The 25,012-nt window shown below is 55.2% G+C and overlaps 1 protein-coding gene across 4 annotated transcripts in view; it reads left to right on the top strand.

Annotated features, from left to right (window-relative positions):
* The window catches only part of AGRN (agrin), a 108,721-nt gene that overhangs the window by 58,374 nt on the left and 25,335 nt on the right, over window positions 1-25,012 (top strand). For all 4 annotated transcript variants that reach the window (XM_071575456.1, XM_071575454.1, XM_071575453.1 and 1 more), the window contains 11 exons: window positions 7,643-7,858; window positions 9,248-9,472; window positions 11,243-11,467; window positions 11,621-11,827; window positions 16,675-16,896; window positions 18,917-19,111; window positions 20,454-20,654; window positions 21,577-21,722; window positions 21,897-22,002; window positions 22,320-22,433; window positions 24,153-24,317. In XM_071575456.1, coding sequence (XP_071431557.1) covers window positions 7,643-7,858; window positions 9,248-9,472; window positions 11,243-11,467; window positions 11,621-11,827; window positions 16,675-16,896; window positions 18,917-19,111; window positions 20,454-20,654; window positions 21,577-21,722; window positions 21,897-22,002; window positions 22,320-22,433; window positions 24,153-24,317 — 2,022 coding nt within the window. The remainder of the gene's footprint in view (window positions 1-7,642; window positions 7,859-9,247; window positions 9,473-11,242; window positions 11,468-11,620; window positions 11,828-16,674; window positions 16,897-18,916; window positions 19,112-20,453; window positions 20,655-21,576; window positions 21,723-21,896; window positions 22,003-22,319; window positions 22,434-24,152; window positions 24,318-25,012) is intronic.

The raw sequence follows: 25,012 nt of genomic DNA, 5'->3' as shown, positions 1-25,012 counted from the left end.
GCAGGGGGTGGAACTGGATGATGTCTAAGGCTCCTTCCAACCCAAACCATTCTATGATTTTGTGATGTGTCCAGTCCTGCCCCCAGTGCCTGCATGTGGCTCTCCCAGCCCTCAGGACAGGGCAGGCAGCTCCTTCTCCCTCACCAAGCAAGCCCTGGCTGATGCAATTAATATTGATGGCAGGGAGGGTGGGCTGGGGGAGAGGAGCCGATGTGCACCAGGGCTGGAGCGGCAGCCGAACCCTCTCCATGGCAACGGGCACCTCGCGCTCATGCAGAATTAATGCTGGCCCTCGCCATCCTGCCACTCTGTCCCGGGGGGCTGGCGTTTCCCTGCTGCCCTTTTGGCACAGGGAAGCCCTTTAGTGCCCTCCCCATCCCTGGGGATGAGTGGGCAGAGGTGGGAGGGGGGAGCAGAAGGGCACGTCAGCCCCGTGCCCGTCACGCGTTAGGGTTGGCAGGGCGTGTCTGAGCATCACGGCTCTTCCCTCTCTCGTGAGGGGCTGCTCTCTGCTTTGTATTCCCAGCCCAGAGTGCTGGAAATGGCTTCAGCAGGGAGCAACCCCTGTTTTCCGAGCAGGGAGAGCTTTTAATCCATATCATAGCATGAGATTAAAAAGGCACATTTGTCACAGACACTGAATTCCTCAGTTCTGGCTCTCCCTGTGGATTCCCAGTGCGGGTGGTTCAGCCTTCAGCAGGTCCCAGAGGTGCAGGTTGCCCTGACCCTTCCTGGGGTGCTCCAGGGAAGTGTCTGGCTCCATCTCCTGCTGTGGGGATTTGTGGCTGTGTCTGTCTGGAGTGTGGCAGTGTAGCTGTCATGCCTTGGTAGCCTTTCCCTTCTCCCACCTCCTTCCTGTCACTGATGTCACCGTGAGCCATGGAATCAGGCACATCCCACCCTCCCGTGTCCTACCCAGGAGCTCTAATTAAGTTCCCAACTGTGGTTTTGTGATTATTTTTCTCAGCCCGTTCAGGATGGGCTCCCTGGGGATCTGGAGCAGGTCCAGGCTGGCAATGCCCATTCTGCCTTCAGCAGGCAGGAATTGCCTGCCTGTTTTCCCAACATCCCCCTCCTTTGTGGCTGTTCAGGGCCATCCTCATCTTCCTCATCCCTTGGTAAGATTTCTGGTGCAGAGAAAGCTTTGATCCATGAGGGAGGAACCATGTGCCCACCAGAGCCCCTCTCCAGTGCTGCTCTTGGGTGTCTGGGCACTGCCAGGGACATGGGACAGGCACTGCAGAGGAAGGGGCAGGGTGCTGTAAGCAATCAGCAAGCTGTCCAGGAGCTGCTTTTCTCTCTTCTGTACACTGGAAAAGAGCACTTTTAACATTACATTTATGATTATTGTTATTAAGCTGGAGAAACATTTTAATATGATTGCTTGGGGCTTATTAGCTACAGCTCCTCACCTCAAGATCTTAAAGCACTTGAAGCCAGCTTGTTATTAATCCCTACTTAAATTGAGCTACTTACCTGCTGACTTTGGGGGCTGGAGATTACTGTCTGCAGGTTTTGGAAACAGGAGAACCGAGGCACGGAACTGGATGGGGAGTTGAGGCTGGAAACTCTGAAGCTGGAAGCAGAAGCTGCTCTCCCTCCTCCCTGCCCTGATCCAAGGAGGTTTGGAAGAAGGCTGGGATGGGGATGGCTTGAGAAGCTGATCCAGGAGCGCTTAACTGGAGCACCTGGTGTAAATGGCAGCATGGCCAGAAGTGGCAGGTGGCAGAGAAGTGGAGGCTGCTGGGTGCAGGCTGGGGAGGGCAGTGTGCCTCTTGAATCCTTGGCTGTTGGGTTTTTGGCTGCAGGGACTGAAGGAGAGCACAGTCCAACCCTCCTCCTCCCTGCCTGCATCCCCACACTGCCTCAGCCCCTGCAGCCTCACACCAACATCCCTCTGCAAAGCAGAGCCATGGGTGGCTCATGGACATTCTCGGGGTGGCTCTGCCCTTCCTCTCGGCCACAGTGGGTCCATCCTGTTCTCAGCTGTCCTTCCAGCCGTTCTGGGCATCTGCAGGCTCTGTTGGACACGAGGAGGTGGAGTTGGTGCCATCTGCCCTGGCAGCTACTCATGGAGCACCAGCCACCTGCTCAGGGAGATGCTGAGCTGCACCTTGGCAGGGCCTTCGCTGGTAATGAAGCATCTCAGTCCCTCCCTGGTGCTAATTAGGGGCTGCCTGAGGAAGTGTCGTGGCTGGGGGGCAGGTTTGGGGCTGGACTGGTGTCTCTACACCTGGTGCTGTGGGTAGTTGTTCTTCCTGCAGGAGCAGCTCAGTTCTGATGCTGCCAGCAGCTCTTGGCCCACACGTAGATGGGCTCTCAGAGTCTCCTTGTGACCTCTCTCCCTTCTCCTTTTCTTTGCTTGTTGCACAAAGCTGTGCAAGTGGAGGTTTAGGTTGGGTATTAGGAAGGGTTTTTCCCCCAGAGGGTGGTGGGCACTGAACAGGCTCCCCAGGGCAGTGGGCACAGCCCCAAGGCTGCCAGAGCTCCAGGAGGGTTTGGACAACACTCTGAGGGACAGGGTGGGGTTGTTGGGATGTCTGGGCAGGGCCAGGAGTTGGATTTGATGGCCTCTTCTCCAGGCTGTGGCAGTGTCCTTCCTCTTGTCTGGACTCTTCAGAGGAGAGGCTGGTGTGCCCCTCATCTTCCCAAATTAGCCAGAGGACAGGAAACCCTCATTAGCATCTCTTTGTGCTCTTTACCCTGGACCAGGAGGTCACTGCAGGACGAAAGGTGGATACCACAGCATACCTGAGGTAAAGCCAAGGCTCTGAACCCAGGCAGATCTTTCCCAGAGCCTTGATCTCTTCCAAAAGCCTTTTGACTTTTGCAGGCTCAGCCTGGGGCTGAGGGAGAGGAGCAGCTCTGCCTGCCCATGAAATCCTGCTGGCTCAGCCGCGGTGGGAAGCGCAGGGACAGGAATTATTTGTAGCGACACCTTTTTGCTTTCCCCTTCCCCTCTAGGAAACACTTTATTATTGTTGTTGTTGTTGTTGTTATTTATTATCCCCTTTCTGCTCCAGTGCTGCTAAGAGCCACAGAGAGGCTTGGCTGGAATTCAGTGTGGTGACAATGAGCCCAAGCCGTGCCTTTTGTTCCATGCAGCTTGCTGGGGTGCTGGATGGAGACCACTGAGCTGCCTCTCTCTCTCATCTTTGGCAGCTCAGGAGGTTTGGGAAAGGTCAGCTCTGAGCTTTTTTTGGCTCCAGACAAGTGCTGCTCTCATTGTTTTCCAAATGCCTCGCTGTCTCTGCAGCACTGGGATGATTTCAGCAGAGCTGTGCTCTGGCCTCTCTGCACAGCCTTGTTGCCCTTTCCAGGCAGTTTTGAAGCTCAGCCTCGAGCAAGTGGTAGAACAAAGGGCTTTAAAGTAGAAGAGGAGAGATTGAAGTTGGATATTAGGAAGAAATTCTTTGCTGTGAAGGTGGTGAGTCACTGGCATAAGAGGCTGTGGACTCCCCATCCCTGGAAGTGTCCAAGGCCAGGTTGGATGAGACTTGGAGCAACCTGGACTGGTGGAAGGTGGCCCTGCCCATGGCAGGGGAATTGGACTAAGATGGTCTTTAAGGTCCCTTACAACCCAAACCATTCCATGATTCTGTGCATCCTGAGAGATCCCACCTCCCCATTCCAGCTGGGAACAGGCACAATAGGCTGGAGCCTCCAGCATCCCAAGCAGGGCCTCCAGCTGAAGTTGAGAAGTGAAAAAACCCTCAGAGAACCCATTTGCTTGCCATGATTTGTGACAGCATTTTTCTGTCTGGCTTTGCTGCTCAGCCTGACCACCAAAACTCGGTGAAGGGAGGTGTCCCTGTGGTGTTTAGGGTTGTCCCCTGCCATCCCCTCCTGCCCATCCCCTTGGAGATGAGCTCCAAGGCACTGTGCTGTGCAAGCTGCTCTCCCAGGGATGGAGCTTGTTGGCAGGGAGTGGGAAGGTGTCTGTCAAACACTGGGGCTGTAACAGCTCCCTTGTACAACATTCAGATGATGTGAAACAGGAGGTAAATAAATACCTTTTGTATCATCTCTCTTGCTCACTTATTGGCATATTATGTTCCTGAAGTGTTTATCCAGTTCTTGAGGCAAGAATAGACTAAGATTTCAGTTCTGATAAAGTATCAGTTTTCTTTAGATGGCTTGACCCAATTAACTTTATAATACATTGTGGCCTTTCTGTCATCTACCATTGCTTTTATCACTTCAGATGAAGAGATTCTTTCAAATATGCAGGTGAAACAATTAAAAGGAGGATCACTTAGGACCCAGTGTGGCTCCAAATCTAAAAGAACAATTTTAAAAGTGTCTTTGAAGAAGGCATGGCAAAGCCATGAGCAATGTTTTCATTTCTTCTGAAGCCCTGTCCAGGGCTAAAAGCTTTTTGTGCCCACTTCACAGGATGGATGCTGTGAAGCACAGGGACCAAAGGCAGAAGTGCCATTGGTGCATAGAAACAGGGAATCATTAAGGTTGGAAAAGCTCATTAAGGTTGGAAAAGCTCTCCCAGATCTTTGAGTCCAACCACTAACCCAGCACAGTGTTTATCACTAAACCATGTCCCCAAAGTGCCACATCTACATGTTTTTTGGACACTTGCAGGGATGGTTTTCCATCACTGTCCTGAGCAGCATGAGCCAGGCGGGAATGAAATGCAGCCAAAAACAGCAGCAAGGGTCTTAGGATGGAGTTCTTGGAGTGGTTTGTGCTGCCCTGAATTGGGTCCCACCAAGAACTTCTTCAGTTTGGGTGCAACCAGGCCCAGAAGCCCCTGCCTTGGATTTGTGAGGCTCCTTTCCCATACTCTGAGGCAACAGCCAAGAACAGAAGAGCTCAAGAAAGGAGTGAGTTGTCTTTGTCATCTGCTTTAAAACCCTGGATGTGCTTCCCACCTTGGTTTCCCATCTGCAGCTGGGCTGGTGGCTTCAGATGGGCCCCTCTCCCCATCACCTTCGAGGAGGCACATGGCTGAGCTCCAGGCTGGCACTGCGTCCCCCGTCTGGCTCTGCGTCCCCCGTCTGGCTCTGCGTCCCACATCTGGCTCTGCGTTCCCCGTCGGGCTCTGCGTCCCACATCGGGCTCTGCGTCCCCCGTCTGGCTCTGCGTCCCACATCTGGCTCTGCGTTCCCCGTCGGGCTCTGCGTCCCCCATCGGGCTCTGCGTCCCCCATCGGGCTCTGCATTCCACATCGGGCTCTGCGTCCCCCATCGGGCTCTGCATTCCACATCAGGCTCTGCGTCCCCCATCGAGCTCTGCATCCCACATCTGGCTCTGCGTCCCCCGTCGGGCTCTGCGTCCCCCGTCGGGCTCTGCGTCCCCCGTCGGGCTCTGCGTCCCCCATCGAGCTCTGCATTCCACATCGGGCTCTGCGTCCCCCATCGGGCTCTGCATTCCACATCAGGCTCTGCGTCCCCCATCGAGCTCTGCATCCCACATCTGGCTCTGCGTCCCCCGTCGGGCTCTGCGTCCCCCGTCGGGCTCTGCGTCCCCCGTCGGGCTCTGCGTCCCCCATCGAGCTCTGCGTCCCCCATCGGGCTCTGCGTCCCACGTCTGGCTCTGCGTCCCACATCGGGCTCTGCATCCCACATCTGCTGCACACCCCAGCTCCTTCCCTTCCCTGGGTCTGAGCTCCAGGGTGGCTCCATCTCAATCTCCCCTGTGACTGGCAGCTGGTGATGCACTACAGATGCATTCCTGCTCCTCAGACCTGTGCCTTGGGGTGGAGAGAACAGGATGAATCCTGCATTTTCCAGGGACGAATCCTGCATTCCCCATTCCTCCTTGGACACCTCCCCTGCACCGTCTAATCTCAGAGCTCAACACGGCTCATCTGCATTTAAAAAAAAAATCAAAGAGGAGAAAGAGCAGCAGTGGGAAGTGCAGGAGAGACTATCCAGAGAGCTTCATAAAAATGATGAATTGCTTTTAGATATTGGGCAGGAGAGGAAGAGAGTTCTTTATTTCATGATACTAGTCTCGTAGTGGTGCATTGTTGCTGCATGTGTGAGCTCAGAAATCTCAAGGCAGTCAAAGCCAAACGCCTGGGAATTGAAGTGTAAATGAGCCACTGCCAAGCATTTTATTTTGCCTTTTATGATTTCTCTTTCTCTCATTATGTAGGTCAATCTCCATTTCTCACATGGGCTGTGGGAAGGGGAAGAGCACAGGGAGGTGAGGGGTGCCTGGGGGTGATGGGTACTGGTGGTGATGCCAGGGCAGGGTTAGGTTGGGTATCAGGGAAAGGCTCTTCCCCCAGAGGGTGGTGGGCACTGAACAGCCCCCCAGGGCAGTGGGCACAGTCCCAAGGCTGCCAGAGCTCCAGGAGGGTTTGGGCAACACTCTGAGGGACAGGGTGGGATTGCTGGGGTGTCTGTGCAGGGCCAGGAGTTGAACTCTGATTCTTGTGGGTCCCTTCCAGCTCAGTATATTCCATGATTCTGGGATATTTTGCTGCCCAGCAGTACATGTTGTGAGTGTCAGGCTGTTCCTGTGGCAGAAAGCTCTGGCATCTCTTGCTCTCAGTGTCACCTGTGGCCCTTGAGCCTGGAGACCCCTGTCCCTTCCCTCCCTCCAAGTGAAGAATTACATCTCCTGCCACATTAGCAATTCAGATGCTGAACTGGTCTGTGCTGGCTGCTCTGATTAGTGGATGTGATAAAGAGATTCTGCATCTCCTTGGGAGACTCCAGCCACGTGGTTTGGCTGCTTTGCATAAACGGCAATAAATAAAGCTGTGTGTGTGTGTGTGTGTGTGTGTGTGTGTGTGTGTGTGTGTGTGTAGGATGATGTGTCCCACACTGAGACAGGTGAGGACATTTTCTTCTCCGTTCCTTGGCTTCCCTTTCCCTTACTGGTGTACAGGAAAGACTGTTGTGTTGTGGACACCTCAAAGGCTTGATTAGAGAGCCCCTGGAGTGCTGGGGATGCTCCTCTGTGCAGTGGGATTGGAGGCATCTCCCTGCTCCCCTTGACCTCCCTGTTCTCTTTCTCCAGTTCACCCTGACAATGAGCATAAGGGACACAGAGGAGACAAGACCATGGGTGTGTTAGTCCCTTTTGGACTGTTTTGTGCCCCAGCCTTTTCCCTCCCTACCCTCCTGTGCCATGTAGGTGCCTGGCACATCCTCTGTCTGACCTGGCTGCTCTCAAAGGGCAGAAGGGATCCTGCTGCCCTTCGCTGTGGCCTCTGTGCTCCATGGATCAGGTGCTGAGGTTACCTGTGTCTTTGCTGGGCACAGGCAGGACATGGGGGCTCAGGGTAGAGCAGCCCTGGCAGGACAGACCCTTGTTCTCATGGCTTTGGAGTGGGTGGTTCTGGAACTGTGGCTGGGTGCCCCTCAAACATGTCACACTTGGTGTCCCTGGAGAAGAACCCAGCTTAACTCCCTGGCAGGCAGCAAGAGGCAACATGCCAAGATGGTGAAATCCTTACCTTTAAGCCAGGAAAGGACCTTGCTTTGCCTGGAGCATCCTCTCACTGTCCCTCCCCTGGCAATCCAGGTCTCCCCAAGGGCTGCAGCATCTCCTCCATGAGCCTGGGTAGTGTGAGCAGCTCTGGCAGGGCAGAGAGGGGTGGCACGGGTGGGTACACCCCTCCTGTGGGCAGAGGGGCCGTGGCTCACCCGTGTTTCCGTGTCTGTGCCCACAGTGTGCCGGGGGATGCTGTGTGGGTTTGGGGCCGTGTGTGAGAGGAGCTCCACCGACCCCTCCCAGGCCTCCTGTGTCTGCAAGAAAACAGCCTGTCCTGTCGTGGTGGCTCCTGTCTGTGGCTCTGATTACTCCACCTACAGCAACGAGTGTGAGCTGGAGAAGGCTCAGTGCAACCAGCAGAGGCGGATCAAGGTCATCAGCAAGGGACCATGTGGTGAGTGAAGGGAGGGTCTTCCATGGGGTCCAGGGAGACTTGTCCTCAGCCCTGAGCTCATGTCATCACTGTGGTGGTGGTGGTGGTGATGTCCTGGGTGATGGGGACATGTTTGCTGGGATAGAACACTGAAGGAATCACCAGCTCTGCCTTGGTGATCAGCAGAGCGGAACAAGAAGGCAAAATGATGGCCAAAGGCTGTTCAAGTGGTACATGGGGCCCCATAGAAACAGCCCACTCTCAGGCATCTCTGGTGTCCTGGGTGATGGGGACAAGTCTGATGGGAATGGACACTGAAGGAATCACCAGCTCTGCTTTGGTGATCAGCAAAGTGTAGTAAGAAGGCAAAATGATGGCCAAAGGCTGTTCAAGGAGTGGGTGGCAGCCCCATAGGAACAGCCCACTCTGGGCATCTCTGATGTCCTGAGTGATGGGTAGAGGTCTGAGGGAAAGGGACAGTGAGACAATCACCAGCTCTGCTTTGGTGATCAGCAGAGGTAAGAAGGCAAAATGATGCCCAAGGCTGTTCAAGGAAGGGGTGGGTGACATCTCTACCTGCTGCCCCACACCCTCTCCCCAGGGTGGGTCACATCTGCCAGAGCTGGAAGTCAGAGCTGGCACGTGCGCAGGCTGGGTGGGCTCATAACAGCCCTTCCCCAGCCTGGCATTCTCCAGCTGTGAGCAAGGAGCTGTGTAAATGAGACCCCCAGTCTTCTCATCTCTGAGTAAATTAACTTGACCTTTCTCTCACGCGGCGCGCTGGCTTTGCAATAAATCCACACCCGGCCCTCCTGCTGGGGCTCTTCTCACAGGGGAGAGAGCACTGAGAGATCTATTTAAAATCATAATCATGAAGTGACAAATAAAAAAAAAGGAAAAAAAAAAAGCTGGTGAATTTTGGCCCTTGGTTGTCTGTGAGGAAATTGTTCCTTGAGCTCTTCCTCTAATTAGGGTTTGCAGGAGGTGCCTTGAGGACCCTTGTTTGGCTTGTTTTCTGGAGCAAGAGGCTCTCAGAGAGCATGTGCAGGGAAGGGAGCCTGCAGGAGTGAGGCTGAGAGGTTCAGAGCAGAGAGGAGAAGGGCCAGGAGAGGAGGGAGCTCCCTCCTTGTATGCCATGGGCTGATCCTACACCCTCACCATCCTGCCTGTCTCTGTGGGCATGGGGGTGGATGAGCTCGCTGCTCAGGAGAAAGTACATGGCTCTGGACTGAAGCTGATGGAAGGATATCTCTTGGTGCTGGGCATGGTTTTAGGCACTTGGAGGAATAGGGCTGTGTGGGTGATATCGTGACATATCGAGGTGTTTTGTCCCAGGGGAGGAACGAGCGCAGTGCGGGAGCAGCACCGCTGTGCTCACACCTGTGCCGTGCCTTCTGCTCTCTCCCCCAGGCTCCAAGGACCCCTGTGCTGAGGTGACCTGCAGTTTTGGCAGCACCTGTGTCCGCTCCACCGACGGGCAGTCGGCCAAGTGTGTGTGCCCGTCCTCCTGCAGTGGCATCGCCGAGAATGTCGTGTGTGGCAGCGACGGCCGCGACTACCGCAGCGAGTGTGACCTCAACAAACACGCCTGTGACAAGCAGGAGAACGTGTTCAAGAAGTTTGATGGCCCCTGTGGTGAGTCCTCTGTACCCCCGTGGGGGGTCTGAATACCTGAGGGAAAGGGGGTTTAAAAACAGTTCCACCTGGGTAAGGAATACTGAGGGCAGACAGGTGGGAAATGCGACGGGTTGGGGAGAAAAGCTTGGCTTTCATACCTGATGGCATCAGCTCACAAAGGTCAGTCTGGGCCAGAAGAATGTCAGTTTGGACAGAAAAAAGGTTGGTTTGGGCAGAAATGGGTCAGTTTGGGTAGGAAAAGATCAGTCTGTGCGTGACAGTTCCTGAAGCGCAGACCAAGCCAGCACTTCCACAGCCAAACCCTGCGGGTGTTTCTGCTCGGGACCCACTGACCTAGAGAGCAATTCCAACATCTGTGCCACCTCCTTTCCCTCCTGCTGTTCCCCCGAGCAGAGTGCCCAGGCTGTGCTTTTGGCAAGGAGCCTGCTGCTCCCCAGCATCCCAGGCAGCTCCTGCTAATTAAAGCATCCCGCCAGGCACAGATCCCGGAGCTCCGAGGATGGATTCCTACTCGGCTCACAGTGGCTGTGGGCACTGGTAATTACAAGCAACTGTATTCATTAGGAAAACCATGAGATCAGCCAGGACACGTGCCAGAGCAGTGTTTGTCCCTGGGGAAAGGAGTGTGGCAGAGTGTTGGGGCAGGCTGGGAACCTTTTATTGTGCTTTCGCTGCTCCAAGTGAGGCAAGATGGGTGCAAGCGGGAGGTGTGAAGGAGGTGATGTCATGCCAGGTGCTCCAGGTTTCTAAGGCAGAGAAAAAACTTTGAGGCTCCTTTGAGGACCTCCTGATTTTAGCTGGGTATCAGCAAAAGCTCAGGCAGTCTGGGTTGAGCAGCTGGGCTGTGGAACCTGAAAATACTTGAAGGTATTTGGACTCTGTTGAGTGGGCTGTAAGGCTTGAGGAGGTGCTGGGGATAGACAGACCACTTAATTTCCATGCTAAAATGGACAAAAGCAAAAGAATTCAGCTGTGACCCTGTCCTAGGCCAGCCTTCTTCATGGGCTGTGGGGAGGGCCAAAAGGGAGGTCCCTCTCTTGGGAACCAGGGGCTGTTTTTTTACTTCCTCCCCTTCTCAGCCTGGAATTTCAGACTAGTGGGATTAAAGTGTGGGAACATCCCATGGTGCTTCTGCAGTTGCAGACAATGAATCAGCACTCTCCAGGTGCCTGCTTGGCAAGGAAGGGAAAATCCCAGGGCTAGAGCAGGGATTAGTGAGCAGGCGGCACCTGTTTTGCCCGTGTCTTTGGCGTGCTAAAGTGAGCTCAGCTCATCAGACAGGGGGATCCAGATAAGCCTAGATTAGAGCCTAAACCTAGATTAGAGCTGTGGGCCTTGGCAGCATTTGGCCCTGGCTGTTTTCAGGTTCTTCCAGCACTTTGGGAAGATAGGGAGGGAGGGAGAGTGGAAGGAGTGGGATGGGAGTACCAAGCGCCCTGCAATGTCCAGCAAACACCTTTGGACTCTGGAGATTCCTCTGGGTTGGGAGAGAACCAGAGGGCAGTGAAGGCAGCTCAGGATGGGTAAAAAGGCAGAGCTCATCTCATCAGTGGTCCCTTTGGAAAGGACACATGTCCATGGTGTGTGCAGCTCAGTAAAAACCGAGTCCTGCATGTGCAGAGCCCAGTGTCGAGGAACAGATGAGCACACCCTGAGTGCCACGGGGAAGGTACAGAGCTCTTGGGGCCACCCAGGGCAGGAGGAGAAGCTGGGAAGCACCTCTCTGGGTGGGCAGTGGCCTTGCCTGACCCTCTGCTCTGTGCACAGACCCCTGCAAAGGCGTCCTCAACGACATGAACCGCGTTTGCCGGGTGAACGCCCGCACCCGGCGGGCAGAGCTGCTCCCGCGCCCCGAGAACTGCCCGCCCAGGAGGGAGCCCGTGTGCGGGGACGACGGCGTCACCTACGACAACGAGTGTGTCATGGGGCGCTCGGGGGCCATCCGGGGCCTGGAGATCCAGAAGGTGCGTTCAGGGCAGTGCCAGCAGCAGGGTAAGTACCTCTCTGCTTCTCTCCATGCCCTGTGGAGCGTTGGCGCTCCCGACCTTCCTCACCGCTCCATGCAACGAGCATGTCCCCCTTCCCCTGTCCCCTCCGGGTGGCTGGGTGGGTGAGTGTGACCTGTGCCGTGCTCTCCCCTCCCAGACAAGTGCAGGGACGAGTGCAAGTTCAACGGGGTGTGCCTGAACCGCCGGGGCTCCGCTCGCTGCTCCTGCGACCGCATCAGCTGCGACGGCGCCTTCCGGCCCGTCTGCGCCCGCGACAGCCGCACCTACAGCAACGACTGCGAGCGCCAGAAGGCCGAGTGCCACCAGAAGGCTGCCATCCCAGTGAAGCACAGTGGACCCTGTGGTAAGCACTGGTTGCCTTCAGGGATGCTGATACCCCCACCCGCAGGGGCGCCGGTGCCCTCTCAGCATCCCCCTCCCAGCCTCGTTATGCCCGTCCTTCTGTGCAGGGAGTGATGCTGGAGAGCTGCAGGTGAGTGTGGGTGGGTGCCCACTGAGCAAGCCACAGGTTCTCCCAACAAGCCCTTCCTCCCTGTTCTTCTCCTTCCAGCAGTCAGCAGTCCTTGTGTGTGTGCATGTTTTCCTCCGTGCTCTTGTCTCTTGTCTGATGTGCTCAGTGACTGGGGGGGGAATCCTTGTGTTCAAACCAAAGTGTCTGTGATGTCCAGCTGGTTTCTCTCATTCACCACCACGCAGTTCCCTGCAGCCCATGCCATTCATTCCTCCACTTCCCAGGGTAGTGCCAGTCTCCAAACTCCTTCCATGCCCTTCCCTCCATGCCTGTCTGCTTCCCTCAGCTCCAGGTACTCTCCATAAGGAACTCTTCCCAGCGTGCCTGCTCTCTGGAGATCTCACATTGTCTTTGTCTTGTCTCTAGGAGAAGCTTTTGACCTTTCTAATGGATCTTTTTCAGGAGGATGTGATAGGATGGGGCTTTGAGTCCCTAGGATGTTGGGAATGTCCAATTTTAAAATTATCCCACAGAAAACAAAGGTTTAAACACAGTCACTGGATTGATTTGTGTGAGTTGGAAGGACTGTTCATTTCAGCTCGATTTGGTTTTTACTAGCTCTGGAACTGTGTCCTATTATTTTAAGCTGATGTTTTTACAAGGTATCAGCTGTATTAAGCCTCCTGAAGTACTTGGGAATTAGGCCCCATGTTGTGGATCTGTTTTGTTGGCTTTGTGCTCCCGCTGTAGGTTTTTAACACTGCCAGACCCAGCTGCTTGAAAACTGTTTGTCAGGCTCCCAAAATCACACTCCATATAATCACAGCTGTTATTTTGAATTGTTTGTTTCCCTCTGTTTCTGGTGGTTGAATGGTTAGGAGTCAGTTCCCCAATTTTTTTTAGCTACAGGGAGGGCTTGAGTCCTGCAGCAGCAGGGCCAGGTGGTTGTTGTTTGAGCCCTGGTGCCCTGGGCTCTCTACAAACCCTTCCCTGTGCCTCCTTTAGAGTGCAAGGCTTCCCAAATTTCTAGGAATTGATGCTATTTGTGACCCTGCTGTCAGCCATGCATCATTCCCACCGTGGTCCATGGAGGGAGGCAGCAGACAGCAGGGTATGGTCCTGGTGCACCTGCCATTCCTCTCTCCATCTCACTCTGTGTTAGCTCCCCACCAACTTCTGTTCCTCCAGGTGAGGACAGCAGATGTGCACATTTGCTTTCACATCCTTGTGGAATAGCAGCAAAAATGGTCATAATCTGGGGAAATAAATCAAAACTGGGGCTCTGTCTTCCAAAGCCTGGAATTCCAAAGCCCATGTGACAGCTCCAGGCAATCCTGTAGCCAACCCCCATGAGATGTGGGCAGCTTTTTCACTCCCATCAGCTTAGGAAAGCATCTTCTCAGAGCTCAGTGCTGGTGAGTTCATCCCTGCCTTGGTGCTGTGAGAATGCAGGAGGTGCACAGAGCTGGGAAAGGAAAGGGAATGAAAGAGCCTCTTAGTCTGGTCACATCATTTTAATCTCTCACATACACCTGTCTAACAGACTCAGGGCTCTCTGCTGTCTTTTCCAGCAGCCAGGCAAAGGAAACAAAGCCAAACAAAACAGTCCAAGCCCTGTTTTTAGTCCTTCTCTACTCTGGCACTGTGATGGTGCAGCTGAGAATGGAGGGATGGGATAATGCTGATGTGGACAGGAGGTGGAGGGAAGAAAGGTGTCTGTGGTTGCATCTGTCTATTCCTCCCTGCCTGTCTCTCCTCTCCCCCTCCTCTCTTTCTCCCTCCTTTCTCTCTCTTTCCTTTTTCGTCTGTGTCTTGTGTTTTACAGTGTTGCCTGTGTGGAGGAAGGAGTTGTGTCCTCGCATCACCCTCTGCTCCCTACCTGGACAGCTCTGCTGGGAGGTCGGCTCTCTCCCTTCTCCGTAGCCAGTGACAGTCCTGGCCTGTCCTCACTGCTCCCCACCTCTAGTTTTGCCCCTGGGATGGAGAGGTTGCTCTGCTTTTGCTCCCATCCCTCGCCCCAAACACTTGCTGCTGGAATGGAAATGCCTGGCAGTGCAGTGGGGTCTTGTCCGATGCTTGACCCTTCGAGGCAAATGAGAGTGGGAGCAGAGGTGGGTGCTGTGAGCCCCCCACTCCTCAGCAAGCCCCCCTTGGGCTAGTGCATCACTCTGGCCTGCTCCTGGTTGATCTTACCTCTCCTTTTGCCCCCAACTAACCCCCCTTTCTTCCCCACCTCCTCCTTCCCAGAGTTTTTGCCTGCCTGGGACTGTGGTGCTTGTCCCTTTGCTCCTCATAATGTGTGTCCTGCTTGTCTGTGCCAATCCCATGGGCAGGGGCTCTGCAGGGATCACAGCTTTCCTCTCTGGTGCCCAGCAAAGTACCATGTGCTTTTTGGAAGCACTGAGGAGCTCTCTGTGCTCAGAATTGGTTCTTCCTTAGGAATATTTCCCTGTGGATCTGGTGCTGGAGTCCTCTGGGTGTCACAGGCACAGACTGGTGGGGTTACAAGGCAGCTTCAGAGCCTCTTCTCCATGGGCATCCTCAGCTGGGGGCTGGCAGGAGAGCTCGGTGTCCCCAGGGACTTGGTTAGGTGTCTACACAGAATCATGGAATGGCTTGGGTTGGAGAGGATCTTAAATGTCTTAAATGCCATGGGCAGGAACACCTTCCACTAGACCAGGTTACTCCAAGCCCCATCCAGCCTGGTCTTAAACACTTCCAAGGTTGGCAGCAGGTGAGGGACCAAGCCCTGGAGCCACTCAGGGTGCAGAAAGTGTTTTGCTTTCTTTGTGCCTGGATTTCTCTGTCTACAGGATGGAGAAGGGCCAGGAATCAAAGAAGGTCTTGATTATAGCACAGCTCAGTAGGTCCCCGTGACATCCACCCACAGCAAAACTGGTGCCAAAACTCCCAGTGACATCTAGAGGTGCCCAGGGCTGTGTGTGAGATTTCACAGCCTGAGATTTGGGCTGTGAAGGAACTTCATGTGCTGCATCCCTGCAGGTTTCCCTGTTTAAGAAGGGCAGGGAGTGTCAGGGCACTGTTCTCCATCAGGGCTGGCACCTCCCTGTGCTCTCACTCACTGCTCCTTTGCTTCCCAAGGCAAGACTGTGAGTCTGGATTTCAAATGAGGGGTATATTTGCTTCCTGCCTCACGTAATTGTGTCCATCAGAGGTACTTTCTCCATGCAAACACGTGTCTCTGTGCTTGGGGGACATGGTGATGGTACAGATGTTTTAAAAGGTGAAGCAGAGGCAGATGTGAGCAGCACCACAGGGCTGAGCTCTGCTGCTCCTGGTCCTTGGGAACTGCTCACACGCTCCTCAGCTGCAGGGAAGTTGGGGACACAGCTGAAAAGGCTGGGTTGAAGTAGCTGTCATGTTCCTCAACTGTCCCCCTCTTCCCTGTTCCTTTGCAGACCCTCGGCTCTAAGTTTTGACTTGGTAGGTGCTTCCTGAAGAGCTGGATCCAGGCGTGCCTGTGTCCATTCCTCCCTGGCTGACAGCATGCAGCCAGACTCCCGAGGGCTCAAGCCTTGCTCTTGCTCTGCAGATGTCCCCCCACCGTGGTCCTGGCAGGGGAGGTGCCCAGTGCCACTCCAGCAGCTCCGGAGGGACCTTTCCCACCTCACTCCACTCTGTGCCTGCCTCTCTGCCGGGTGTTGGTGGGGCTGTGCTGTGTCTGCCTGTTGCATCCATCTTCCCTTGGCTGCATTGTCTGTTCCCCACATGTGTTTTGTTGTGTGTCTTTGTCAGTGTTCAGCACGGAGCAAATCCGTGGCCTTTCCTTGCCCCAGGTCCTCAGGGCTTTTGTCTGAGAAAGATCATTGGGAAGTGCTGGCTCTGTCCCAGCAGCACTGCCAGTCCTGCCATTTCCTTGCCTGGCTTGGCTCCTGGATGGTGGGGGGAATTCCTAGAGGGGCATTTCTGGCTGCAGCTGGCTGGGACTGGGAGGAACCACAGGGTTGTCCTTGCCAGCAGTTGCAGGGCTGTGCCAGAGATCTGGACATGGCCCGTTCTCTTTGCTCTCAGTGCTGGCTGCTCCCCTTGTCACCACTGGGCATCCTGCTGTGATTGAGCAGAGGGGGTGCTGCTTCCCTTGCCATGGGGCAGTGCCCATCCAGCCAGGTGCCCTGGGCTGAAGCAAGGACTTATCTCTTCATCCTGACCCACAGCAGCTCCCTGGCCTGAGGAGGGAAGAGGAGGGGGTGGGAGAGGAGAGACATGGGATGTGTGGTGGAGCCAAATGCAAGTGTCCCTTCCAGCCAGATCTTCCTGGGCTTTGCCACGGAGGGTATTAGGATGAGCTGTTCAGGGGACAGTGTGATCCTGAGCATGTGGATATCAGTGAAAGGAACTATCCCTGTGTGAGCTGTTTGCTTACTGAAGGTTCTGCAAGTGCTGCTGATCCCACTTCTTTGGGGCAGAATGTCCCTGGGATGGTGATGGGAGGGAGGAGACGAGGCAGGAGTCCCGTTATGGCATGCAGGGAGAAGACCTTGTGCCTGCTGCCCATCCCTAACCTCTGCCAAGCATGGGGACGACGCTGAGCTGGGCATGTCAGGGTGGCATGGGGGGGGCAGGGGCTGGGCTGGGGCCAAGGCCAGGAGCTCTGTGGCTTGGGGGAGGCAGGCGAGGTGCTGTGGCTGGGGCTGCTGGCATGCCTTGCTGTGCTCAGTGCCCAGGGAGCTGGGGGAGCAGCTGACTGAGCCCACTGCCTTTCTGTGTCCCCTCTGCAGACCTGGGCACGCCCAGCCCATGCCTAAATGTGGAGTGCACCTTCGGGGCCACCTGTGTGGTGAAGAACCAGGAGCCTGTGTGTGAGTGCCAGCAGGTGTGCCAGGGCCGCTACGACCCCGTGTGTGGCACCGACAACCGCACCTACGGCAACCCCTGCGAGCTGGACTCCATGGCCTGTGTCCTCAAGAGGGACATCAGGGTGAAGCACAAAGGACCCTGTGGTAAGAAACAGGCTCAGGGCATTCCTTCTTCCTCTTTTCTTCCTCCTCCTCCTCCTCCTCCTCCTTCTTTTTGGTTGGCCACAGCACAGGTTTCCTTGGTGGGAGTAGACAGTGACTTAAGCACTCCCCTGGCTATGGGGAGAGAGGGGGTTTGGGTTGTGTTCCTTCAGGTTCAGTAGGAGGATGGTGGGAGAGAATCCAGTGTCCACCCTGAGCGCTGCCTTCCTCACCAAGAGGTGTGAGGCAGTGGGGAAGGCTTGGGGTGAGCTGGGTGTGAGTTGCCCCTCTGTGCACGCCAGCCCTGCTTTGTCCCCTTACCCAGCAGACCTTTCCCAGGCTGCCCTGGTGAGAAGGTGGCTGGGTTAGAGGCAGAGGATGAAGTAAGGAGAGTTCATCCTCCTGCCTAGTAAGAACCCACCATGCATGTACAACCCAGACCATTACACAGCACAGAATCACAGAATGTCCTGAGTTGGAAGCGACACACAAGAATCAGAGTCCAACTCCTGTCCTGCAGACACCTCAAAAATCCCACCTGTCCCCACCCTGTCCAAATGCTCCTTGAGCTCTGACAGCCTTGACATCCCCACTGCCCTGGGGAGCCTGTTCCAGGCACTTCCATTTGCAGGCTCGATCTCTGTGCCAGCTTTGCCAGTCAGAGTGTTTGCAGACAGGCACAGCCCGGACTAACTGGGTTCTCCTGGGACAAAATCTGTGCAGGTCAGGCTGGGCTCATTGCAGTTTTATCAAAACAGTTTTCTGCCCCAAACCTTCAGGCTGGGTGTCAGGATCTGGGTACCTTGAGCATCCCCTCTCCTGACCTGCAGAGCCCGTGCATGGCTGCAGGATTTGTGCTATAGATAGAAACCTCCTGGCCAACAGCACAAACCGAGCAGGGGGTTGGTGCATCTTCCCTCCCCCATGTGAAGGCAGCAGCTGCTGTGTGAAAGAAAGAGAAGGCAAACTACCTTTGAGCCAAATTCCTCCTGAAATGACTGGCAGGGAAGGGAAGAAAGAGGGGTGTTTGCCTGAAGGAGAGAAATGAAGCCGTGAATTAGTAAATACCCAGGAGTCAGGAGATGTGCTGGCTGGAGGCTGGTCTCTCCTGCAAGGAGTGAAAGCTGCCTTGAGAGTGAGTTGTTAGGAAGATAAATGTCTTCTCTGCCCCCTGCCTGCCCTCCTGTGCCGGGTGTGTCTGCAGCAGGCTGGGGGTCTCGCTGGGGAGGTGGCAGGGCACTGTGACATGTGGTGCTGCACCTGCACCCTGCACTGCTGGTGCCCTGATAAACGAGGGCAGGGTGGTATCCCCCTCCCCAGGCAGCCAGCTCTTCCCATCCTGCTGCTATGCCATGCAGGAATCCTGCTGCTTCTCTCCCCTGGGAGCCTGGCTGCTGGGGAGGCTCTGCTCCTCCTCCTGAGGCTGGGGCTGATTTATTGCTCCCCATAATTACACTCAGCCCCACACTCTCCCACCTCCTCTTCAGCTCTGCCAGCACAAGCCACAGTGACATTTCATCACGGTACTCCTGGCCCTGATGGCTTTTACAAGTAGTTATTGCCTTTCTGCCTCCCAGCCTCTCCCTCCTCCCACATCCCTCTCCTCACTCCCTCGCCCTGTGCCCTGAGGCTGCTGGTCCTGAAAGCTGTGGCATCTGCAGGGACTTGGCTGGGGGAGGTGGGAGCAGTGAGGTTTTATTTCTGCATTGGGTGGATTTAGATCTGCATTAGAAGGTTTAAATGGGATATTAAGAAGAAATCCTGCCCTGTGAGGGTGGTGAGGCCCTGGCATGGGTTGCCAGAGAAGCTGTGGCTGCCCCATCCCTGGAAGTGTTCAGTGCTAGGCTGGACAGGGTTTGGAGCAACGTGGTCTAATGGAAGGTGTCCCTGCCCATGGCAGGGGATGGGCTGAGATGATCTTTAAGGTCCCTTCCAACCCACACAACACCACGAGTGTGCTTAGACAACCATCCCTGCCTCCCGTGCTGGTTTAACCTCCCGTGTTTGTCCTTGCTCTGCATAGACCGCTGTGGCAAGTGCCAGTTCGGGGCCATCTGCGAGGCGGAGACGGGGCGGTGCGTGTGCCCCACGGAGTGTGTGCCCTCCTCGCAGCCCGTGTGCGGCACCGACGGCAACACCTACGGCAGCGAGTGCGAGCTGCACGTCCGTGCCTGCACCCAGCAGACCAACATCCTGGTGGCTGCCCAAGGAGACTGCAGTGAGTCTGGCAAGGTCCCCTCCATCCCTCCTCTCTGGTGGCACTGCAGGGAGGGGATGCCCGGCCCTGCTGGCTGCCTGGCTGTGGCTGTCCGAGGCTCATCAATCATTCATAGCGCTTTTATCCCCTGGATTGGACTTGGCTTGGCAGACAGACACCCTGCCTGAGGCTTTTCACCTTGTCTGGCATGGCCTTCCCATTTGGCTTAGGAAGAATTGGGCATCTTGAGTGTCTGAAGCAGCTTTTTATGGCCAGCTGGTTTAGCTTCCCCATCTATGCATCATAGGTGGTATCTGCCCCCCGTGTTAATTGGTGAGACAAGGAAAGAAATTGGATTAGTGTCCACTGGGCCAAGCAAAGAAATTGGGCTAAAAACATGTTAATAGCCACCACCAGAACTGAAAGCATCGAGGGTCTGTTTGATCCTGCAGTTCACCTCCATGGCTTTCCCTCCCCCCATCCCCTGGGGTTAATTCCTCTTTGTTCCCGTGTTTCTTCCCCACTCCCCAGCCCAGGGAACTGTCTGTGCTAATTTCTTAATGAATTAAAAGCCCTGGCTGGATTCTTCGTTAAGACAAAAGCTATTTCACTAAAAGCAATGATTTGAGCCTCATAAAACCTGTCCAGCTGGGTCTGGTGTGCCAGGAATGAGCTGTGCATGGAGATCCTCTCTGAATTTGGGAAAGAATGACTGAGTGTGACAGATGACTCTCAGTGCTCTGTGGGCTGAAGTCAGAACACACCATGAGAGTAAATGGGATTTCTAACTGGTGTCCTAGAAAGAATTTTTGGACACCTCCCCTGGGGGTGCTGGTGGGGGTCAGAAGTGCTCAGGATGGGCACAGTGCTGCTGGACACAGCACCTGTGGGTGCTGGTGGGGGTCAGAAATGCACAGGGTCGACACACAATGCTGGACACAGCACCTGTGGGTGCTGGTGGGGATCAGGAATGCTCAGGATGGGCACACAATGCTGGACACAGCACCTGTGGGTACTGATGGGGGTCAGAAATGCTCAGGATGGGCACACGATGCTGGACACAGCACCTGTGGGTGCTGGTGGGTGTCAGAAATGCTCAGGGTGGGCACACGATGCTGGACACAGCACCTGTGGGTGCTGGTGGGGGTCAGAAATGCTCAGGATGGGCACAGTGCTGGTGAACACAGCACCTGTGGGTGCTGATGGGGGTCAGAAATGCACAGGGTGGGCACGTGGCCATCACAGAGCCTTTGCACAGATTAAACACACGATAACAACATTAGTGGTCCCCAGCTCTGTGTCACGGGTCAGGTGGCCACAGGAGTCTCTCTGAAGCCTGACTGTGTCCCCTCTCTGTCCCCAGAGTCCTGTGGCAGCACGGTGTGCTCCTTTGGCAGCAGGTGTGTGGGTGGGCAGTGCGTGTGCCCGCGCTGCGAGCGGCAGCCCCCGGCCCCGGTGTGCGGCACCGACGGCCTCACCTACGACAACCAGTGCGAGCTGCAAGTGGCCTCCTGCCAGCAGAAGAAGAGCATCGAAGTGGCCAGGACGGGGCCCTGTGAGGATGGTAGGTGGCTCCCATTGCTCTGGATGTGCAGCTGCACAAGGGGAAGGAAGACTTCAGTGTATGGCAGAGCTTCAGGAGAGGGGAAGACATTACATGGTGTTTGATCACAGCCCTCCTTGGGGAATTTCAGGTTGATGTCCCTCTGGGAGAAGAGCTTAAATAATTCTCTGTGTAATGCCAAATCCCAGCCTTTGATCACTCAATAAAAAGGGCCAGGTTTCCCTTCCCCCCTCGCCCTTCCCCTTTAAGAAGCCTTTGAAATCAGCAAAATCTCTCTTGCTGCTGGAGCTCTGAGCATCTTACAGAGAGGCAGCCAGGCTAGGGACAGGCGTTATATATTTAAAATATCTTCTTCTAAACCCAAATCCCATCCCTTCTCCTGCTCCGGTCTCCATATCAGCAGCAGCAATCTCCCTGTGCACAATGAGTTTGAGAGAGCAGGAAAAGGAGTCAGATCAAAGCATGGAGTTAAATTGCCAGTAAGTCCAGTGGCAGCCACCCTCCTGTGCATGGCTGTCAGCTGGCTGAGCTGCAGGAAGCTGAGGTAGTCACAGGATCCTTGGTTTGGCTCCTGCACTGATGCTGGAGGAGGATCTCAGGCCACCTGCTAAAGCACCCATTTGCAGTTTTCATTGTGTGGGCTCAGCACAGTCAATGGTGGGAGAATCTGCTTTGTCCAAGAGAGAGGGATCTTCTCTGACATCTGGACATAAACATCCAAGTATATGTAGCCCCACGATTTTGGGGTTGCTTGTGCCAAAGAGTTTAAATCTGCTCAGGTTTGGGTGGGTTTGTGCATCTGTGGGCTGCTTTCCCTTTCCAGGGCATTTCCAGGTGCCAGGGCAGGGTTTGGCCCCACACCCTCTGCTCCCCCCTGTGCTGGGGATGAGCCCTGTGCCACCAGGGTGGTCCTTCTTTGCAGAGTGTGGCTCGGGGGGCTCTGGCTCCGGCGATGGCAGCGAGTGTGAGCAGGACCGGTGCCGGCAGTTCGGGGGCTGGTGGGACGAGGACGCTGAGGACGATCGCTGTGTGTGTGACTTCACCTGCCTGGCCGTGCCCCGCAGCCCGGTGAGCCCCCCTGAGCCCCTTGGGCTGCCCCTGCACCTCTCCATGCCCTCCTCTCCTCCCCCTGGGGGCCTCCCTGCATGTTTCCGGAGCAGGAGAGGGCATCCCATGGGATAGGGAACTTGCCTTCCTGTGCCAGGGGGTGCCCTGAGCGTCTTCCCCTCCCTGTCCTGGCAGGTGTGTGGCTCTGATGGGGTGACCTACACCAACGAGTGTGAGCTGAAAAAGACACGGTGTGAGAAGCGCCAGGACCTCTATGTCACTGGCCAAGGAGCCTGCCGTGGTGAGTACCCAATGGCAGTCACCCACCCCAAGGCTGGCACGAGCTCTGGGGGTCCCCAGCCTGGTGCTCTTTTCATGTGGATAAGCAAGGAAGTGCTTGCTGTGTCCCTGTTGGTTTGCTCGTCCTGCTGCATCATTCCTGTTTCATGCCCTGTGCTCTCCCTGGCCAAGGGGAGGATCTCACCTCATCATCTGTTCCCAGTATCTCCCCAAGGACCATGTGGTTTTGCAGGAATGCTGCCTGCTTCTCCATCTCTACATTGGCCATACATCCCTGTGTGCCAAAAATAACCTGTACCCCTCTGCCTTCCTCTGCAGCCCTTGCCACAACCCCACCACCCCTCCTGGTTGTGCACTGCAGCCAGACCATCTACGGGTGCTGCCCAGACAATGTGACCTTGGCGCTTGGAGTGGGAGCAGCTGGATGCCCAAGTGAGTGGTTGTTGTTTTCGCAACTTGGAGGGGACATGAGGACCCTTCAGGAGTGGCTGGAAGGCAAGAGAGATGAGATGGAGGGAGGATTTGATGTCCTCTCCCAAGGGAAATGAAGGTGAACCCTCCCCATTCATAGAATCGTGGATTCATTAAAGTTGGAAAAGCCCTCTAAGACTTGTTTGAACATTTCCAGGGATGATGATTCTACCACTGCCCTGGGCAACGTGTTCCAATGCCTGACCACCCTTTCAGTGAAGAAATTTTCCTTGGTAGCCAATCTAAACCTCCCTTGGTACAACTTGAGGCCATTTCCTCTGATCCTGTCACTTGTTACCTTGGAGCAGGGACTGACCCCCACCTGGGTGCAACCTCCCAGCACGTGTTCTTCACTTTCTGCATCTACTACTGATGCTCTTGTCCTTCCAAAAGCCCTGAGTCAACTTCCAAGCCTCAATCCCTTTGAAATGCAGGAAAACAGGAGGGTAACCCAGAATTTGTACCAAGTCCCTGCTGGATGCCCCCAAAAGTGCCCCCAGGGCCAGACTGTGCCCTTGGTGCCTTCAGCCTGTTGCTGGACCCTTAAGGCTTTTTACCAGCCTGAGTGACAGGAATATTCCACGTGGCCTTGAGCTGCAGACTTGCAGGTTCACCTGGAGACCTTCCACAGGGCACCCCAGGACCAGTGACTAGTGGGTGACTGCACTGTGGAGGAAGCTGGGCTGGCCAGTGTTTCATTAATATTTATTAAATAATTATCAGAGCCAGCAGGTGCATTTTGAAAGGCATTAGCAAACTCTTTAACAGCTGAGGCTGTGGCTGCCTGGTAGGGAATACATCACCCTGTGGAGACATGACTTGTGCTGTGCCTGTGCTGGGCTAATGCCTGTTTGATGAGGGTGGAGTGCTGTGTAATGTGCTGGATCATTTATAAAGCAGCAGCACTGAATGTCCAGAGATGGTCCTGGCAAGGGTGTGGAGGTGCTGCAGGCTGAGGTGGGTGCTGGAGGAGCAAACAGGGTGTGTGCTGGGCAGAGGAGACACTCAGGGTGATGCTACAGAGGCCATGAGCATTTTGTTTTTAGCAACACCCTGTTGGGGATGATCCTCTGTGTCTCTGATGGAAGTCCTGCCCTCCAGTCCATGGACACAGCTTCCCAGTGTCCCACTGGTTTCTGTCCCACCTGTATCCCTGTGCTGGTGGTAATCGTTCATCAGGTGGTAATTACCACTTAACCAGCAGCTTGAAGCCCCTGGGGTAGGTTTGTCCATGGACATGCCATTTTCCTGCCTCTGGCACAGTGGGAATGTACTCATGGCACCCTACCTGCTGCTCCCCAGGCCTTCCTTTCTCTCCAGCCCTGCCCCATGTCCTTTTTCCTCTGCTCCCTGTGGGTAATGAGAGCGCCTCTCTGTCTATCTTTGGATCATTCCCCTCCATCAAGTTCCTAATTAATGAATTAATAATAAACTTCTAATAGCTTCCTTCCCCTTTGATGTTAATGAGAGAGGAGTTCTTGATGACAGCAGGTTAATCCCTGGAGGTTTAGTTCCCCCTTGGCGCAGGGACAGAGGAGAAGTGTTGGGAGCAGCTGGTGAAACCTCCCCATGCCCAGCACGGGACCACCCTCGTGGCCCGGCTGGGAGCTCAGGGGTCCCATGCTGGGCCCTGGTGTGTGTGCCCTCCCTGGCTCAGCCCCCTGCCCTCTCTGCCCACAGGCACGTGCCAGTGCAACCCCTACGGCTCCTACGGGGGGTCCTGTGACCCGGGGACGGGGCAGTGCTCCTGCAAGCCCGGCGTGGGCGGCCTCAAGTGCGACCGCTGCGAGCCCGGCTTCTGGAACTTCCGCGGCATCGTCACCGACGGCAAGAGCGGCTGCACGCGTGAGTGGGGCAGGAGGGGCCAGCATCTCCCCTTCCCTGTGCCTCCTGTGGGCACAGCTCCTGCGGGCATGGCCCCATGGCTGCTCTGGGGGCATGTCGGGGGGTTAATGCTGAAACCGTGAGCCCCAACGTTGGTCCTGTTGGGAGCCACCTCCAGTGGCTTTTTGTCCCATTGTAATGAATCCAGTGGCTCTTTGTCCTTTTGGAAGTCCCCCCATGACTGTCCTATTGTAAGACACCTCCAACAGCTGTTTTTCCTGTTTAAAGTCCCCTCTAGCAGCTGTTTGTCCTATTGAACAGGATCATTACTACGGAATGTTCTGACTTGGAAGGGACCCACAAGGATCCTCAAGTCCAGCTCTTAAATGAATCGTTCATTATGGGTATCAAAACCACAACCTTGGTGTTATTAGCACCGTGGTCTAATTGCAAGTCATCTGCTGACTGTTTGTCCCATTGTAAGTCACCTCCAGTGGTTTTAGCAAAGCTTAGTGACCTGCTCCATGCCAGAGAGTCAGGGTGGCCTGGAGCATTGCTCAGGTGTTACTTCAGCTTGCCTGTGAGGTGGTGTCTCTGTCCATGGACATGCTCCTGGCCAGTGTCCATAAATCCTCTGACCTCAAGCTGGACAGACACCAATGGCCACCATTTCTTCCACCATCCCTCTCCTTTATCCCACACCAAGGAGAGGCTGC

The sequence above is a fragment of the Pithys albifrons genome, chromosome 22 (assembly GCF_047495875.1).
Source record: "Pithys albifrons albifrons isolate INPA30051 chromosome 22, PitAlb_v1, whole genome shotgun sequence".
NCBI classification, from domain to species: Eukaryota; Metazoa; Chordata; class Aves; order Passeriformes; family Thamnophilidae; genus Pithys; species Pithys albifrons.
This window is presented reverse-complemented; position numbering and strand designations above follow the sequence as displayed.